The sequence below is a fragment of the Buteo buteo genome, chromosome 13 (assembly GCF_964188355.1).
Source record: "Buteo buteo chromosome 13, bButBut1.hap1.1, whole genome shotgun sequence".
In the NCBI taxonomy this organism is placed as follows: domain Eukaryota; kingdom Metazoa; phylum Chordata; class Aves; order Accipitriformes; family Accipitridae; genus Buteo; species Buteo buteo.
In genome coordinates, this window is record NC_134183.1 from 10993935 (window position 1) to 11013282 (window position 19348).

General features: G+C 41.1%; 1 protein-coding gene across 2 annotated transcripts; it reads left to right on the forward strand.

Moving 5' to 3' along the window:
* Positions 1-499: 499 nt before the first annotated feature.
* Positions 500-18300, forward strand: KIF23 (kinesin family member 23). Of its 2 annotated transcripts, XM_075044692.1 has the most exons (24): positions 537-604; positions 700-766; positions 938-1066; positions 2510-2615; positions 3324-3460; positions 4142-4251; positions 4826-4996; positions 5954-5995; positions 6422-6534; positions 6682-6803; positions 7350-7452; positions 7808-7887; positions 7978-8097; positions 8617-8776; positions 9327-9494; positions 9740-9897; positions 10275-10448; positions 11154-11333; positions 11745-12011; positions 14002-14232; positions 15293-15375; positions 15672-15753; positions 15871-15941; positions 17497-18300. In XM_075044692.1, the coding sequence occupies exons 1-24, from the start codon at positions 594-596 to the stop codon at positions 17510-17512; spliced, it is 2901 nt and encodes a 966-aa protein (XP_074900793.1). In that variant the 5' UTR covers positions 537-593; the 3' UTR covers positions 17513-18300. The 2 variants fall into 2 exon arrangements, with proteins under 2 accessions (XP_074900794.1, XP_074900793.1); XM_075044693.1 differs by lacking the exon at positions 11745-12011 and having other exon boundaries at positions 500-604; positions 697-766.
* Positions 18301-19348: the final 1048 nt, after the last annotated feature.

The following is a 19348-nucleotide window of genomic DNA, read 5'->3' on the forward strand; positions in this document are numbered from 1 at the left end:
GCGGCCCCGGGGTGGGATGGCGGGGTGCGGAGGGGCGGCTTCCCGCTCCCCCGCGGGGCACCCAGAGCCCTCAGCACGGCGGCTTCGGCCATTTCCCCGAGGCAAGGCCCGTCTCCGGCCTGCAGGCCCAGCTCTGGGCCCACCCCCAGGCGGGAGCTCCCCCAGCCCGGCCCCGGGGACCGCCACGGGCCGCAGCGAGGCCCCGGGGCCGCCGGGGCTCCCCGCGGGCCCGGTCCCACTTGATTTCGGGGTTCCCAGGCCCGCGGAACCGGGGCTCGCCGCCCCCCCCAACCCCGCCCCGGGTCCGCCGGCACCAGCAGGGGGCGCCCGCGCCTGCGGGCGGCGCCCGTTGACGTCGCCATGGCAACGCTTGCTGCCTGCGCCGCCGGGAGGGGGCGGGGCTGGGGTGGAGGGCGTCGCCGCTACGTCGGCGCGCGCTGCGCGGTGACGCTCGCGGGGGCCGCGGCCGCTGATTGGTTTGATTTGAATCGCAGCGGGCGCGCGGGCGGCCGGTCGGAGGCAGCGCCGAGCTTGAACGGCAGCGCCCGCCTCTATCGCGACTTTCAGCTCCGCCCGCAGCGGCTCTCCGCGACATGAAGGCGGCGTAAGTCGCCCCCCCACCCCTTCAACCCCCTCCCCAGCCCCTGTCCGGCGGCGGGGCCCGGCTCGGCCCTCACGCCTCCCCCCTTCTCCCAGTAGGGCCAAGACGCCGCGGAGGCCGGCGGTGAAGAAGCCGTCCAACCCCAGCCTGAAGGATCCCGTGGGGGTGAGTGAGGAGCCGCCGGCCTCGACTGAGGCGGGGGCGCCGGGCGGGGAGGGGTCGCTGGCCCCCGGTGAGGGGGGGTCCCTGGGGGCTCGGCCTGCTGCCGCCCCTCGGGGCTGCTCTGAGGGACGACGGGCTCTCTGTGTGTCCCCCCTGCCCCGTCCCCTTCCCCAGGTGTACTGCAGGGTGCGGCCGCTCAGCCGCCCGGACCAGGAGTGCTGCATCGAGGTGATCAACGAGACCACGGTTCAGATCCACCCGCCCGACGGATACAGGATATTCCGCAACGGGGAGTACCGGGAGGTAACGGCCTGGGGCGGGAGGGGCTGGGCAGCGGAGGAATCCGCGAGCGTGTGCCCTCTGCCTTGGAGCAGTGAGTGGTTGAAGGGCCTGCCTGCAATTAGGGAATCGAGGTCCTTTTCCCTGCTGTGGCTGTTTTCCGCTGGCTTGGGGTGTCTCCTGCAGTGTGCAAATCAGCAGTTTGTGCACTTAGAAAAGCAAATTTTCAAACCCAGGAAACCATCTAGAGCAAAAATGCACCCTTAGCCATCAAATATATTCTCCATATACGACAAGGCTGCTTCTCCAGGGCGGAGGAGGAGGGTGAGAAGAACAAAAGCAAAGCTGGCAAACATTTAGACTGCTCAAAGGACCTTTCTATGTAGGATTAATTGAAAGAAACCAGCTCTAAGCTAAATCAGACACAAATGAATTAACGGTTGATTTATCCCAAAATTAAGTTGGGCAAAAAGCAATATGTTTCCTTATTTACAGAATACGGGGGCGGGGGGTGAAGCTGTAGGTTATGTGCACAAAGTGTTAAAATGTCATGAACTGTGGAAGAGTAGGCAGCAGGTCACGGGATAGTTCATATGGTTACTTGATCAATGCAAATGTTTACTAGAAAAGGAGGCTTTAGATCATGCATACAGAATGAGCAGCCAGAGTATTGTAGCACAGAATATGATTTGGTAGTGCAACAGTTTACCGCAGGTTGCCAACACAGTGCTGTAAGTCAAAATGTTGCAAGGTAATGGTGTTTCGGGGGTGGGGGGGAGTTAGTTGAGATGTAGAATACTTTGTTTCTGATTTCAGCATGGAAATTCTTATAGGAAGTACATAAAGTGATCTTCAAAGGCTTTAATAAAATAGGCAAAGATTAATTAAAAGTTTGGTAAACAAACCTTTGCTCAAAACTTTACAATTCAGATATTTATATACGGAGGTGTTTTGATTGAAAAGTGACCAGATTCATCAAAATAAAAAAAAGTATACTGAAAACCTATGACTGGAAACTGAGGCTAGACTGGAAAAGACACAAGCTTAAAACAAAATGATTAAATACTGGAACAACTCGACTGTGGCCACTGTGGGTGTTCCTTTGCCCAGCGCTTGTGTAGATTATGGTGGGAGCACAAACAGAAATTCAAGCTTGAAGCTGTAAATTGTGAGATTCTCTAGTCACTGGGATGCCAGGCTTTGTGATCGTTACGGTTATTTCTGGACTTGAGCTCTGTGAAAATGAGACAGTTGCTACTCTTCATTATGCATAGCTTATTCTCAGAGTAGTTACACTGGAGCAACTGCCCATGTTCAAACACTGGTATAATCCTAAAGTAGAATCTTTATCATTCTGGTAAGCTGACGGAAAGCAGTTCTAAGGTATGAAACAACAAAGCACTTTGAAACAATGGACTTCTTAAAGGGAAACTTAAGGCTTAGGACAGTGTATCTTATTTTCTTCAGACACAGTATTCATTTAAAGAAGTGTTTGGCACCCTTGTTGTTCAGAAGGAGCTCTTCAATGTAGTGGCTAAACCTCTAGTGGAAGATCTCATTCGTGGGAAAAATGGTAAGCAAGTACTTATTCTCTACCACTTTTCTGTATGTCTACCATGCAGTTTCTTATATTGCTATGATTTCACACGTCTCAAGGTTTCCTAGCTTGCCTAGCTAAAAACATGTACACCTTGTTTGCAATGAGAATAGCTCCCCTATACAACATCCTTGGGAGGTCTTCCTGTCTTTCATTACTTCTAAACCTATTTACCCTTGTTATGATGTGCATGTTACTTGTGTCAAGGTCTCATCTTTTTGTACACCATTAACTGGAGAAGCTTTTTTTCTGCAGAAAGGGATGACTTACCTGCATAAAGACTGGCCACAGAAATCAATTTGTAGGGCTTGATCTCCTGGGCATGGTTCAATATCATGGTGCTTGTCCTTGCAGTATCTGGCTTATGTCAGACTCCTCAGTAACAGTCATAACAAATGAGCCCTCTACACCTGGGACTTAGTGGCTTCCTTCCATTTTGGTTTCCAAATGCTCTCTCCCCAGAAAGGATGATAGGTACTGTCAGTTATAGTTGAAGTGGCCATCAATGAGATGCAAACACTAGTGATGACAGTGGCTTTGATGGGCTGGAATAGTTAACTGTTCAAAAGGAGTCATTGTTTTTTCCAAATACATCTGACACTGGGAAAGACAGGGTGTGTAATTATAACTGAGCTTTCTTTTGAGACAGCAAGTGTGATGGCATGACTTTCCTGTTCCTCCTAGGTCTCCTTTTTACGTATGGTGTGACAGGCAGCGGGAAAACACACACCATGACAGGATCTCCTGGTGATGGAGGACTTCTCCCACGGTGTTTGGATATGATCTTCAACAGCATAGGACCATTCCAGGCCAAGCGATTTGTGAGTAGTTTTGCACTAAATTCTTCATGCCGTTGCTTAAAACAGCCTATAAACCCTAGACAAAATGTTCTGTTCAAAGTGTTTATCTCCTGTCCAGTCATGTGACTGGAGCACTTTAAAAAGAAAACCAACCAAAAAAAAAAACCACCCCACTCCCATGAGATGTGGAGAGTAAGGCTAAGGAGGCAGGCATAGCAGCTAGGAGGGATGTTTCATGAAGATGTACAGTCTGGCTATCCTTATAATTGCCACTCACTCTTTAATTAACTTTTTTAAAACAATAAAAAGGGAAAGAGGAAGCTGAGTTACAGAATGAAATCCCGCCACAAGATACAAAAGCCCCAGGAAACCATATCTAAAATAATACAGGGCATGATGATGTGAGGCTTTTCTTGTGGTCAAACATCTCTGGATTTTGGGTATCTAAATATATTTGAAATAGTACTGAAAGTCTTTTCCTTGGTAGCATGCTAGCTTGGGAGCTTTTAAGAAATACTGTTATCTTGGAAATACCTATTATCTGTCAGATCTACTTTGCTTTAGCCAGCAGATCAAGCATTAGTGAGGGGCATGGTATTTTCTGGTTGCTAGACAGCTTGATCAAGTAATTTGTTTTGCTGGCTAACACCTTATGTTCTCTAGTGTTTTTCATTATATTGTCTAAACATACTCACTGCTCAGGTTTTCAAGCTTGATGACAAGAATGGTGTGGATGTTCAGTGTGAAGTAGATGCTCTATTAGAGCGCCAGAAAAGAGATGCTATGCCTGTTCCAAAAACTCCATCTGGCAAGTAAGTAACTATTGTAACATGCAGAATGAATTTAGTCAATGTAAATGTTGTTCTGAAATTGAGGTTTTAAGTTACCTTGGTCTCTTTATCCTTCCCTTGAAGAAAGAAAATAAAATTATTAATGGAAAGCTAGTATATTTCATGTGGTTTGAGCAATTGCATAATTAAGTATTTAGATTAGAAGACTTAGAATCAGGCAACAGAAGTCTATTTTTTTGTACCTGTTAACCCATGAGTAAAATACTGTGAAGTTAAACTTGGGGATATTTTGCTAAATAGTGGGATTTCTGAATGGAGCATAGAAATGCTGACTATCCAGGAATTTTGCAAGGCATTTCTTAATGCAGCTGAGTACAGCAGTGTCAGATGAAAGTTTATCTACTTAAAATTTTCAGAGTGCTTTTTTTAACCTAATGAGACTGGATGGATTGTTGTTAATTGCTAGTGTGAGCACTTCCATACTTAAATCACGCTATCTGTTAGTAGACTTGCTTTTTAACTGTGTAGTCCCTGTCTGACATGTTAGCTAGCTGTGGATGCTCCATTACAATCACTTATTGTGTGTGTTCAACAGGCGGCAAATAGATCCAGAATTTGCTGATATGATCAATGTGCAAGATCATTGCAAAGTGGAAGAAGTTGATGAAGATAATGTCTACAGTGTCTTTGTCTCCTATATTGAGATCTACAACAACTACATATATGACCTCTTGGAGGAAGCTCCCTTTGAGCCTATAAAACCAAAGTTAGTTTTATGAATACTATTACTCCTACTTCAGTTATGCTTTGGGGGGAACTATAGTGTTTTTACAGCTGTAGTCTTGGCGAGTCTGGTTCAATTCATGGGAATCACCTAAAAAAACCACGTGAAAAAGGTGATGGCAAAGGAATCCAGACAATAGTATTTAAGTGTGCCAAGTACTGATGGTTGTTCTGTTGCTGCTAAGACTTGGTGCTGCCTTCCCCATTATAATGGGAGATTAATAAGCAAATATTTAATTTGTTAGGCAGTGTGTTGTATCCCACTGAGATTCTAAGTCTATTTGTGCTATTCTGTGAGTACTGTTCCTAGCAGGTGACTGCAACTTGTAGAGTAAGCCACTCCTTAGCTGACACTTTTCCTGGAAACAGCGTGTTGGGCAAATGTAGCTATTTTGTTGTTGCTTTACAGTTAATGCAAGTTTGCATATTATTTCACTTGATGTTAGTAATTTCCATAAAAACAGAAATGAATTGTCTTATAAATGAAATTCCGAGTATTTTTTGGAAAGGTGTGTATTTAGCTGATGTCTAAAATCGGTAAATCTTGAGACTGTTGGAAAAAACAGTCTGCAAATTGAACTTAGAATACATTTTTTAAAAATTCTAAATCCATTAAAGAAAACCCTATGCCTGTCCAACGGTACATGTGTTAATTAAAGAGTTGGCTGATTTACAAAGACTATCTACAGCAAAACATGCTATGTCTCTGAAACCTCAAAAGCTGTCTCCAGGGTACTGATTTGAAAAGGGTTTGAATGTCTGTGAATGCTTTTTAAAGAATAATAAAATTATTTGGTTTAGTATTGTGCTTATGTCCAAAAATCAGCCTACGGAGAATCTGGGATTATTTCTATTTATGGAAACAACAGTATATTATATATGACAAGTCATTCAGCTTGTGTCTAAAATCTTAATATTTTTAACCCTGTCTTTTTGGTAGGTGGAACAATTGCAACACTCCTGTGCGAAATGGTGACTTTATGTATGTGCATAAGCATATTATTCCCAATATTGAAAAGTGAAATTTCCTATTAGTAGAAGCAGAAAATAAATGCAGACTCCCTATCTCTTCTTGCTTTACTAGCGAATATAGAACGCTGTTGAAGCCATCTTGCTTCTGTACGCATGTAGAAAAACAATAGCTGCCACCCAAACCCATGATTTCCAATAAGAATTGCAATTAAACCTAACTTCTAAATTAAAGCAGTAGCTGAAGTGTAACTAATCTTGGCTGAATGTGTGTCCATGTACTTGTACTTCCTCTTCCACCTGCTGTACGGATAATTGACATGTCCAGTCTCAATTTTGTACTTAAACAAAAGAAAATTTGCATGACACGATGTTGTACAGAAAACTCCACTCAATTTTAGTGTTCTTTTGTTTGTTTTATTTCCTCCTTGTCCTTAAGACCTCCACAGTCCAAAATACTTCGTGAGGACCAGAATCACAACATGTATGTCACAGGATGCACAGAAGTAGAGGTGAAATCTACAGAAGAAGCTTTTGAAGTGTTTTGGAGAGGTAAATCTTAGAATATAACTTCTTAAATTCAGTACAGATGTGTAATCCTTTATGATATTATGCTGAAAACAGAATTGGCTTTGCCAGGTGGCAAGTCTGTTAAATAAAACAGTTTTTTGGAGGGATTGTTTTTGTTGTTCTAAACAGGTCAAAAGAAGCGGCGTATTGCAAACACTCAGCTGAATCGAGAATCTAGTCGCTCTCACAGTGTTTTTATAATAAAGTTGGCTCAGGCACCCCTGGATGCAGATGGAGATAATGTGCTACAGGTGAATTCCAGGGGAGGACATTAAAAGGAGAGCTCTGCGCGCGTATGCATGTATATATGTGGGTTAGAAAAGGTGGTGAGCCTTGCAGCATGGCCTACTGAAACAGTTACTGTGTCTTGAGCGTTAGCAATTTCACTTTGAAGGAAATCAAAATTATCAAAGTTCGAGTCTGTGACAGATTGAAAGTAGGGCGTTAAAATAGAGTGCGAAGCTGCTTATTCCTTTGATTTTTACCTCTACTTCTTTTGAGCAAAAACTGCTAATCATAAACTTGAAGGATTTGAATGAGCACAGCTGTTATATCTATCTTGTGGCCCAAGACAGAAGGGATCTGCTAAACTTGTTCACAAAAAAAGCTAGTGGTGCACAGCTTCTTGCACTAAGGGCTAGAAAAACACCCTCAGTCTTTATTTAAAGACGCAACACATTCTTTTTAAGTGTGCATGCTGGTTTAGGTTTGGGGGGTGGGGTGTTCCCCCACCACCACCCTGTTAGAAGGAATATAGAGCTAATCATTAGCCTAACATAATTTGTTTTCTGTAACAGGAGAAAGAACAGATCACTTTAAGCCAGCTGTCTTTAGTTGATCTGGCTGGAAGTGAAAGAACTAATAGAACAAAAGCTGAAGGTAACAGGTTGCGAGAAGCAGGTATGTACCACCTTTTAGAGAGCCTGGTAATTTTATGTGCTAATATATGCTCATGTTAGTCTTGTCTCCTAGTAAACACATCATAGGAAGAATTGAATGGTTCTGTTATGATGTTCAGTTGTCTGATCTGATGACCTTAAATCCTCCAGTTTGGAAACCAAAAGTTTTTAGTAGCAGTTATTCTGATACTTCAGTTAATTAGAGTAGTTATATTTGTTACAAATAACTTAAGTCCAGGCAATTTATTCTTAAGTAAGCTGCTAAATAATTTGGGAACATGATCCAAATGGCTGCTTATAGAGTTTTTTTGTCTTGTGTTTGTGTTTTGTTTTTTGTTTTTTTTTTTTTTTTTTAGGTAATATTAATCAGTCACTAATGACATTAAGAACATGTATAGAAGTTCTACGGGAAAACCAGATGTATGGAACAAATAAGGTATGCAACCCATTATCTAATTATCTATTGATTTGATGAAGATCTGGTATAATGAAAGCTTACTAGATCTTTCATTTACTTTATTTTAAGATGGTTCCGTACAGAGATTCCAAACTGACTCATCTCTTCAAGAACTATTTTGATGGTGAAGGAAAAGTGCGTATGATTGTGTGTGTTAACCCTAAAGCTGAGGACTACGAGGAAAGCTTGGTAACTTCCTTGCAGATCTTACCTCATTCCTTCCTCTTTTTCATGTTTATCACTGAATTCTTGTACTTCTTTAGTAGAGGAGAGGAAAGATAATTTTTGTTGTTTGGGCACATCAGGTAATCAAATACAATATTGTAGGGCAAATGTGCCCTCTAAGTCTTGTTTTTCCTCTTAAAAATGACAACTGCTACTTGCTTGTAAAATAGGAAAAGTTTCTCTTATCTGCAGAAGTCCAAATAGCCATATTTAGGTGCTTAATCCCTACTATGACAGTACTTGCAAAACTTCAGCTATCTGCACAGTCGGTTTCATGGTTCCTTGGGACTGAGGTCGGGGAGGTATTACGGGAAGGTTTCTGGATGCTCCACTTTAGAATCACAAGCTATCTAGCTGGGAACTACTTGAGATTATAGCTTGATAATGTCTCCTCTAATATTGACCTAAAAATATCACTTTCAAACTTATATTGGACTGCTTCTGGTTAGTTTTGTTGTTAAGCTTGCTTTTGTTCTTTTGTAGCAAGTCATGCGCTTTGCAGAAATGACCCAGGAAGTTGAAGTTGCAAGACCTGTTGATAGACCGCTCTGTGGCTTAACACCAGGACGGCGCTTTAGGAATCAGGCCTTCAGAGAGGAACTCTCCCGGAAACTGGAGATGCGGGGTGGCCCAATAAATGGAGGTAAATGCTGGAATGCAGGAGATTACAGCACAGTTTTTTCTGTTAGGAGTTGAAGGCAATTTTAAAGCAAATTATTTGAGCCTTGGAACTGCAAAAGGAACTTCACCTAACTGCTAGTTGTGTGTCTTCTCTGCAATAGGCATTGCTCTTCTCATACTGCAGTGCTACTTGTAGTATAAACCCAGTTGCTGTATATGTCTTGAGGTAATTCTTTGTTATTGGTGATGAGCTGAATTCATGGTCCCATTATTGCAGCTCCTGAAAGGAAATTGGGCTGAAGATGATATTTTGATGTTTCTGTATGCTTAGGGCCTACTTTAGAAATCAAGAGTTGTCTGGAAGTTTTATAAAGCAATGAATCAAGAATGCCACATTTAATTTTTTTCTCCACACTATTATCTCCTCTGAAAACTTCTAGTTATCATTAATTATTCTAAGTTCTGTCTGCTTCATGGTACTGTGGAATGAATGATCTGTGGGTGTGCATTGTCAAATGGAATTTTTCTGTTCTGTAGCTTGCTGACAGACTTTCTTGGCTTTAATCTTGCAGAAACAGAAGAGCAATCTGTTTCAGAAATGTTTTTGCAGAACTTTCCGCCATTGCCTTCATGTGAGCTATTGGATGTTAATGATGATCAAACACTTCCAAAGCTTATTGAAGTCCTGGAAAAACGCCATAAACTACGACAAATGTTGTCAGAGGAGTTTGCCAAAAACGGTAAGAATTTGAATATCAGTGTGGAACTAGATTTTTTTTTTTGGCGCCCTTATTACTGCTACTCAAGGGATCTCTTCTGTGCCAACATGAGATAAGAATCTTGTCTAGATTGACCACTTAAAACCCCCCTTTTTTTTTTTGAGGTAATGAAATAGCTGGTAGTGTTAAATTGGTAGGAGAAAAACAGAACTGCTTTTGATATTATAGAGATATGGTGAGAAGATAAAATATCAATTCTCTTGCAGTGCTTGCATTTAAAACAATGCTGCAAGATTTTGACTCCAGTATTGTATCCAAGGAAAACTATATTCAAGGGAAACTGTCTGAGAAAGAGAAAACAATAGCAGGACAGAAAATGGAGCTAGAACGCCTGGAGAAGAAAATTAAAACTTTGGAATACAAGGTCAGTTCTTTTCATTGTCTAAAACTAAGCACAAAACGCATTTTCTGTGTACCATTTAGCAAGCTTCTGGACATCTGAAGTTGCTTGCAAGATGGATATCAGAAAAAAGATTAGAAGTATTTTGTGGGGAACTTTACTGAACACTTAGTTTTTTTGCTTTTCTTATGAGGTAAGACTTTTCTAAATACATTAAGAAGGGCAACTTAAAGTTGTAAAATTTCTGAAACCTTTTGGAATGTGGACTATTTCTCTGGGTGTATTTGTACAACAGCTAATATATTCTAGTATATGTTAACAGTCAAATATAACTAGCAATTCTGGGCGTAGATGGTTGCACTTCTAAAAAGCATAGCCAAGTCCTTCCTCTCTTCCTCCAGATTGAGATTTTGGAGAAAACCGCAACAATTTATGAAGAAGACAAGCGTAATCTTCAGCAAGAACTAGAAAGCAAGAGCCAGAAATTGCAACGTCAGGCTTCTGACAAGCGTAGATTGGAAGCACGATTGCAAGGCATGGTGGCAGAAACAACTATGAAATGGGAGAAGGAGTGTGTAAGTACACTGCCATATTTATTAGAAATGGGTAATGGAGCAATGCTGGGGGGAGCTGGCTGGCTTGTTTTTGTGATGGTTTTTTATATAGTAGTACCATTAAGAATGGAGGTGTGTTTGGCTTTAATTATGGACATGGAACAGACATTTTGAAATTAAATTTTATAAATATGGTATGATAAGATAAATTCCTCAAGGACTTTCGGCGCAGTTAGAGCAGCCCTCTTAAGCACTGTGTCACTTCATTTCAATGTCTAGAATTTGTTCTTTTGGGTTAGTGGCACTCTAAGGAGTGATTCCCTTGTTCTGTGGGTTCTCAGTAGAAGCCTAGTGACAGGGTTTCCCCTTTATCCTCATGTAAACTCTTGCTCAGCTATCCACTTGACAAGCAATAAGGAAAGGAAATCTGAGGGATTAACTCTTACTACTGCAGGACTGTTTACTAGTTCAGGATGATTGATAGAACTATAGTTAGACATGTTTCCATTTGTCATAATTTAGGAAGCAAAATGGTTATGGCATCAAATGTATTATTTTATAATCTGGAAAGTCTTTAGCTTGATACGTTGTTATCTCCAATAGCTTGTATCTCAGTGGGGAAGAATTTCATTCCACGTGGAATATGCAATTCCCTTCAAACCTTCAGCACAATTGCTTGTGCTTTCATGTAACGTACTTCATGCTTGTCCTCACTTGTCTTTGTAGGAGCGTCGTGTAGCAGCAAAGCAGCTGGAGATGCAGAATAAACTTTGGGTCAAAGATGAAAAACTGAAGCAGCTGAAGGCTATTGTTACTGAACCAAAAAATGAAAAACCAGAGAGACCTTCACGGGAGAGAGACCGAGAGAAGACTGTTCAGAGATCAGTGTCTCCTTCACCAGCACCCGTAAGTTGCCTTTAAAACACTTCTTGACATAGGGAAAAGCACATTTATAAGAATGAACTGAAATGCAGGCCAATTCTCTTCAGAGGCTAGAAAATAGTTCCCAAGCACAGAATTTGCATAACTTAAACTTGCTTTGAATTCTTTGTCTCCTGTTGTATTTATCAGTGCTCTTTATTCGTGCTCCTACCTTCTAATGCTACTCTAGTATTGGAGGAATAGCTGATTCTTAATGCTGTCACTGCAACACAATACCGCTCCAAAACAATAAGCTTGAATAGCTGAATTGGCATCCTGCACATTGTCAGTATTCATTGTTTTATTGCCTTATAAGTTGACAGTTCTGTATGTTTGCTAATTTCTTTCCTGTTCTCTCTAGCCTTCTAGTAACTTTATTACTTGGGTCCCTAACAGCGGCACATGAGCAACCCGCAGGTGCACAGACGTTCTAATTCTTGTAGCAGCATTTCTGTGGCATCCTGTGTTATGGAATGGGAGCAGAAAACCCCTTCGCACAAGCATACCAGTGGCACTTCTAATGCAAGGAGTAGACAACAAGAACCAGAACAAAGTAGAGACTATAACACCTCAGACAGAAGGCGAGGGATGTGCTGGACTGGAGTCATTGAGGTTCCCAGGCGTAGAGATGAGCTAGAAATAGAAGAGGATCAATGCTGCAGGGTTAGTGCTGCTCCTGTCAAAAGTTAACGTAGCATTGCTTAGTCTGACTTAAAAGCTCATTACAACTGCTCCCTTACATTGAGCACCCCTAACATAGATTGGAGTTTTCCCCTAAATGTATTTCTCATAGGACAGTACTGTTTCGAAATTGAGTCTACTCATTCTCTTTGACTTCTTAACTTGACGTTTGGAAACTCCTTAAAAGCAGTGTGTGTATTTCTTGCTGGCACCTAGATGGCACTGGTAAGGAATGCTGAACTAGCTAGACTTTTTCTCTAGCTATGAATGTTCTTGTGTTTTAACTTGTGTGTGTCTCTTCAGATCTATCTTGCAGCCTGTAATTTACCATAGTCTGTTTGGGCAGCTTAAAAGGTGGTCTTATAAGCTGTATCTGCAAATGTCTGCTGGACATAGTGCTTGGACAAACATCTCACTTGTGTGACTGTTAACTTTCACTCTCTTAGAATAGTCTTCCCTAACTTTCACATCTGCGTTAAAACTGGGGACTTTGCTTACAGGTGGGAGACTTTTTCTTCATTAAACTGGTGCATGCAAATGTTTGTATTGGTGGCGTCTCTATCACGTTATAGTGGTGTCGCAGTGGCTCAGGTAAATCAAAGAGAATTGTACAACTCCAGCCTCTTGAGAGAGCTTCTAAAGAGGAGGAAAGTTTATCATGATACAATTCATTTTTGAGAGTATTCTCAAGATTTCTGTCACTTGCTGGGCCTTTGAAGTCAGGGACATGCTTTTAAGCAAATGCTATTCCAACTAATACATGAACCACTGTCAGCAGAGTAAGGGATGTGGTCTCTGCCACAGTAAAATGTGACCAGTAGTAGCATGCCCTCTCCTTACAACATAACTTCTAAGGCACCTTGGCAGAATTGTTTCAAAAAGCCGTCAATGGAAATAAGTACTTGCCCACTAAAAGTGAGGGAAGAAAGTACTGAAGTGTGTTTTGTGGTTTTGGTTTTTTTGGGTTTTTGGTTTTGGGTTTTTTTTTTATTATTTTTATTTTAATGGAAGATTTTTTGCTGAAAGCCACACTTCCCTGTATATGTTTAATTTTTAAGAGCTGCTTTAGCCTTGTAAGAGGTTTATCTGTTGAGGGTGCAGCCAATCTCTTGTCTGTTGGTCAAAGAAGTCCTAATTGATGCTCATCATCTGAAAATACAGTGGATGGGATTTGCATTCATAGGTTTGGGATATTGACCTCACCATGATTCAGAGGTGTCTCAAATTAGTGTGTAAATGGAACAGAGAGAGTCTACAAATACTCTTTCAACAGCCCATTCAAAGATCTTGAAGAGACCCAGGTTTTTGTTTTTAAACAAGTTTCCAGAATGTTCTGATTTTCCTGAGCAACTGACAATAACGTTCATAAAATAAAAATACAAGAACTTCAATCATTTTTCATGGATTTCCAACAGCTGAGTTCAGAAGTGATAGCACTAGCACAGGGGATGCTTCCTCTGCTCTATTTACTCAGAAATGTTATGAGGTCTTGCGTCCTTTAGAGATGTTGGCAATCCATACTCAGTCTGCTTCCTTTGCTACCTCAAAAATACATTTTGATTCATGAATGCATCCATGGAAACAAATGTCTCTTTTTCTGGTCGGTTAATATGTTTGTAGCAATCTGTTTTGATTTGGAAACTCAGGAGAAGCATTACCGAAAATAATATATTCTTGAGGAATATCCTCCTTGAGGAAATTCTTACTAGGTATGGAATGCAACAGATTGGATATAACACCTAAAATTTACAAGAAATGGGAATTGGCACAGAAATAATCTGTTAATAATTTTATGCAAGGCTCTTGGTAATGGTGCCTTTCAGGATGCACTCTGAAAACACTTTAGGAATAAAGCTTTGATCTTCATACAAACGTATCTTAACCAGACCTGCAAAGTTCACTTCTGCTAATGATAACCTCCGAGAGATTTGCTGTGTGCTGATTTCTTCTGATTCTCTTCCACTCTGATCAGAATGCACCTCCAGTTCGCCTCAGACACAGACGGTCGCGCTCAGCTGGGGAGAGATGGGTAGATCATAAGCCACCCTCTAATCTGCCCACTGAAACAGTCATGCAGCCACATGTCCCTCATGCCATCACAGTAGCAGCTGCAAGTGAAAAGGCACTAGCTAAGTGTGACAAGTATATGCTGACACACCAGGAGCTAGCCTCTGATGGGGAGATTGAAACAAAACTAATTAAGGTAAAGCAAACGCCTTTGTTGTAAACTTGTGATAACCCTGTCAAAACCTATTTCTGGCAATGTATTTGTGCTACGGGCTTACTGGCTTGTGAAAGGGTATGTTTGACTCAATCTTTTAAGAGATTTGATTTGAAAATTTTGTGCAGTTGGATTTAAGGGCGCTTTTAGAGTCTGAAAATACTTTTCTTGAACTTTGTCATTACTTCATAAAAACCTTTACAAGCTTGTTTATCTCGGTCACTTTTCCTTGAAAGTAATTAAGGTGGTTTGTTTTTTTTTTTCCTCTAGTAAAATGCAATAATCCATTTGTAATGAAAGTTTCTTAGACTTGTGGCTGCAGCTAATCTTGTGGAGTCAGTCTTGTTGGAGTGATATTATTTGATTTCCACTAGCAGTATGAGTAAGCTTGCTGCAGTGATGGATGCTCAAATGCTCCAGGACATAATTTCTAGTAGTCAACTGACAAACAAATTGGTGAGACAGCCTACACTTTGAAAGCTTGCAATGTTTGTGTCCCAAAACACTGACTGTACTTACCTAAGGCAAACTGAGACCTCTTCATAATTTGTAGCAAGAGGCTTTTGGTTTATTTTTCCTACAGTCACAGGCCTTCCAATATTGTCTTTTTTCTTTGAGTTTTAAAAAAAGCTCTCACTCCTGTAAGGTAACCTTGTACATTCCAGCGATGCTGCCAAAAGCAAAGGCTTGCATAGCTGACCACATATCTGTTCATGCTGTGGAATGGAACTAAGCCTATGACATGTTTTCTGTAGTATTACTTGGTCATCATTATCATACAGAAATCTTTGTCATCATAGTGACTGCTCTATGGGTATCTTGCATGATCATCAGAATAGATGGTGTTCACTATTGTCCTGTGTTTAATAAGAGAAGATATACAACGGGGCAGAGTGTATTTGTGCACATATGCTAGCTGGCTACTAACCTGCAAGGAAATGACAGTTGTAAGCACCTAAGTTTTCATTTGAAACCGGTGCTGTAGCTATCATACTGACCTAGTGACTGTACCTTAACTACTTTAACTGCTTTTTGTTTCCAGGGCGATGTTTTCAAAACCAGGGGTGGTGGACAGGCTGTGCAGTTCACAGAGATAGAGACTCTAAAGCAAGAATCTCCAACCGGGTGAGTTGTGGTCTTAATTTTAGGTTCTGACACTGCTGGAGATATGCAACTCCAATCTTGCATATGTAACTGCTTCTGGTCCAAATAATTGAACATAAAGTTGTTGCATCTAACTTGAAATCATGTAAAAGTAACTCATAGAGGCTTTATAGATACTGTAGCTGCTTTTAATGTTGGTCTGCTGCTGAGACCAAGGTATTTATTTAGAAAGTATAAAATGTATTCTCTCCTGTATGAGAATCTGCCAAAATACACGACACTTGTAACTTCTTTTTTTCCCCATATACTTCTTTCAGTCGAAAGCGAAGATCATCCCCTTCCAATCCTGACCCACATGAGGATGCTGCAGACTCTGAGTGGACTGATGTAGAAACCAGGGTAAGCTAAAAAGGAAGAAGGGGGACATCTCATGCTTGGTCTGGATGAGAATTTGGGGAAATGCTGATAGCTAGGTGGGGGGTTAGCAGTGAAGACTGATTTTCTGTGTCTTCTCAGTGTTCCGTGGCAGTGGAGATGAGGGCAGGATCAGCTCTTGGACCTGGATATCAGCATCATGCTCAGCCCAAGTAAGTGCAGCTCTCCTTTGTAGCTGGGGTATTGCAATCTCTTTCCTGATAATATCTAAAGTGAGCACTCCCCCCCTCCCCTTGACCTTGCTGCCCTTCCCGCTTTAGGTTTGGGGTGCATACCTCCTTAATGCTGTAGGATAAGCAGACTTATTCAATGTTGGAAACTGGTGACAGGGTAGATCGGTAGGAGACTCTAAGCAGAAATATTAACTTGTCTTCTGGGTCAAAGTCTGGCATTCAGTGTAGTGAGCAGAATGTCAAGTTTGATCTTGTGCTATCTTGACTGTGAAAAGGTGGGAACTGTAGGATGCCTAGTAGGTCCAGACTGGCATAGGGTTAGGGATTGCAAGGACAAGGTACTAAGCTGTATTCCCTCTTCTTCTGCCTCCTTAGCCTCTGTCAGGTGCTGATGTAGTAAAATGTATTCATTTTTATATCTTTAGATAAATTTAAGTTAAATAAGATTACAAATACCTTACTATTCATTTCAGTATGGTTTAGGGAGGAGGAAACCGAGGCAACTGTGGGATATACCTAATGGCATACTTGAATGTAGCTCATATTCCAGCTGCTACCTGCTGTGTAATTGTCAAGGCACCTGCTAAGGAAGCATGGACTCTAGTCATGCTAGAAGAAACTTTCCGCTTTTTCAAATGCATAGATAACAGTCTGAATTCCTCAGGGCTGTCTTATCATTCTTTCCCATGGTGGGATCAGTGGCAGTTGCACACATAAATGCAAGCTTACCAAATCAGAAGTCCCGATTTCTAGCAAAAGGTCCAGATGATCCTGCAGTTTGTAAGGCTAGTGCCCAACACTTGAGCCCCCATGTCTAACAAAACACTTTATTGACAAAAGAAATGCTTCAAATAAGATAGTTTTGTTAAACTAGGTGTTGCAGAACAGAATTCAATATCCAGATTTGCCCTCTTGCACATAGATGCTGGCAGTGCTCTGGAAGTCACCTATTCAGCTCAGGGGAATAAAATTTGCAGTTTTGCAAGAGATGTTTACAGGCAAGAGAGAGGTTTCTATGAAGCCAAAATCAACTAAACTTACTGCATTTGGAATCCAAAAAGTTTAGAACTACGGTGGAAGGATATTTTGGAGAGTATCTGAAACCAGTAATCCCTCTTCCAGATAAGGTGACAAATTTGTGCCTCTCATCATGTTAGCATATACTTTATTACATCTCTTATTAGAAACTGGGACCTGCTCAAGGTGGCTACTGCTACTTACAGCCTTGTAATACAGTAGTAAATCCTTTAGTTTGCCTCTGTGTTGAGTTGGAGCTTGTATTAAAAACTTATTAAGTAATTTAAATAAAAATTTGTTTTATGCTCATGGTTGCCTAAAAAAGAAAGCAAAATACAAGTGTTTCTTGATAAATAAGCTCTTTAGCTTTCTTGTGTTAATTGTTGCATTTCTTAGCATAGGAGGTGTGAGATGTATACAGCAGAATAAGTAAATAGGCTCTTGACTACTGTTAAGGAAAACTGCTGCTGTGTAAAGTCTGAAAGTTGTTTGTGGCTTTTTTTCTTTCCTTTTTTAGGCGAAGAAAGCCGTGAACTTAATGTACTACTGCGTTGGAATCCTCTTGATTTTATCAGACTGATGTAATATCTGCTGCCAGTGATAAACTTGATAAAAACTGCCTTGTCAATCACTACAGGCTTATATTTATATAATGGCCTGTGCTAGGCAATGGTTAAATGGGAGATACTTCTTGCAATCCCAAAGAAGCCTATGTGTGGGTGTGTATATTTTCAATAGATGTAGGGAGGTTCTGCCATTGTGTCCTCTGGACTTCTGAAGGACACCTTCTGTCTCGTATGTATGAAGCCCTTGTTATTAAGCTGTATCTTTATAGGCTAATGACACAAGGCTTTTGTCTTGCATATTTTTTCATTTTGTTTTCTTTTTATAGGGCAAAATACTTCTGTCCTGGTTACTATCCCTTCCTCGTCAGGTCCTCTGTTTTGAAGAGGCATAAATGCTGCTATTTATTTAGATGCAGTAACGCACTTTAAGCGTGTTTCTATACCATTTCATATTTTATTATAACTAGCAACAGCTTGGTAATATGGATTTCTTCTTGAAAGAATTACCTTTGATTATTTAATATGCATATCAGCTTGTGAAAACATTTCAATCTTCAAACCTTCATAGTAACGAAGCAAGAATACTGATATGATGAGTGATGGTGACTTGACATCAGATCTACTTTATTTTGTAGTGCAAGTAAATAAATGTTTTACATCTGTAGATATGGGGTAAAAGGGTAATTTGCTCACAGATATGGTGAGAACTTTGTATGTGTGGTTCTGCAAACATGTTAAAATAAATACTTTTATTCAATGGCTCTTGCAAACCATGTTCTTGTTACTTATGGGAATGCTAAGCTACAGAAACTAAGGTAAGCGTCGCAGCATCTTGACTGTGTCTTGTGCAAAGAGCTATGAATGAATGCACTTTTAGGGATACTTCTGAAGTTTAAACCAAGAAATCTGCTTGGATCCCAAGATATGTTTTGGACAACCTTATCTTTATGTCTGCAAATTGCTTTCAAGGGCACTTGGTTCCATTCTGAATGACTGACTGCCTTGTTAAAAGATATTGAAGCTTTGAGCTTTTTCCAGCATAAGAAAATGCTTTTGTTACTAAGTAGTTTAAAAAGCATTTTTATAAAGCCTAGGGGATTTTTTTTAAAAAATTTTTTTTTAAGGAAGAAAATGACCAATCTGAGTGCCTGTTCATAGCTGCTATAAACAAATTTATTTTCAGGTAGTCCATGAAAAGGCTTATGTTCTAAAGAAACGTCATCTTTTCCACAGGTCTCCTAGGCCTGCAGCTGGAGCAGAAAGCTGTACAGCAGCAGGAATGGCTAGTGCTAACACTGCCTGCTGTGGTAGTCTTAGCAATCCCCTAGCTAAAAGCAGGCTTGATCATAATCACTCTGAGAACACACAAGACGGAGCATCATTATTCTATTGTCTTGAGCAGGCAGCGCTGCTTAATGGTTTCAGAGGCTTTCCGCCTTGGTCTGGGAAACAAGAAGTCCTACTTGAAAAAGCTACAAGCTTTGTGTGGCAGGCATGCATTTGTCCAATGTGTGTTCAGGATGCTGACTGAAGTACAGTTTTGCTTTTATTTACTGCCTGACTAATTAGTTAAATGTAGTGCCTAAGAACGGAAGGAAAACCTATGAGGGGACAAACCAGCCTGAAGAAACGTGTGGGTTTGTTTAAGAGGCTTCTGTGAACTTGAGCTCAACAGGCAAATCCCGCGCTGCCTGGCGATGGAGCGGTGGGAAGCCGAGCTGCATGGTGAGCTAATGCCACTAGATGGTGTGGAATAACCATCAGGGGCTGGGGCTGGATCCCTCTTCCTCTGCCCTGCAGGGA

What these genes read in the sequence shown, in the direction of transcription:
- KIF23 (XM_075044692.1), top strand. An exon ending in ATGGAGATAATGTGCTACAG is followed by an intron (nt 6,804 to 7,349) that starts GTGAATTCCAGG and finishes TTTCTGTAACAG; the next exon opens with GAGAAAGAACAGATCACTTT. An exon ending in AAGAGGATCAATGCTGCAGG is followed by an intron (nt 12,012 to 14,001) that starts GTTAGTGCTGCT and finishes CACTCTGATCAG; the next exon opens with AATGCACCTCCAGTTCGCCT.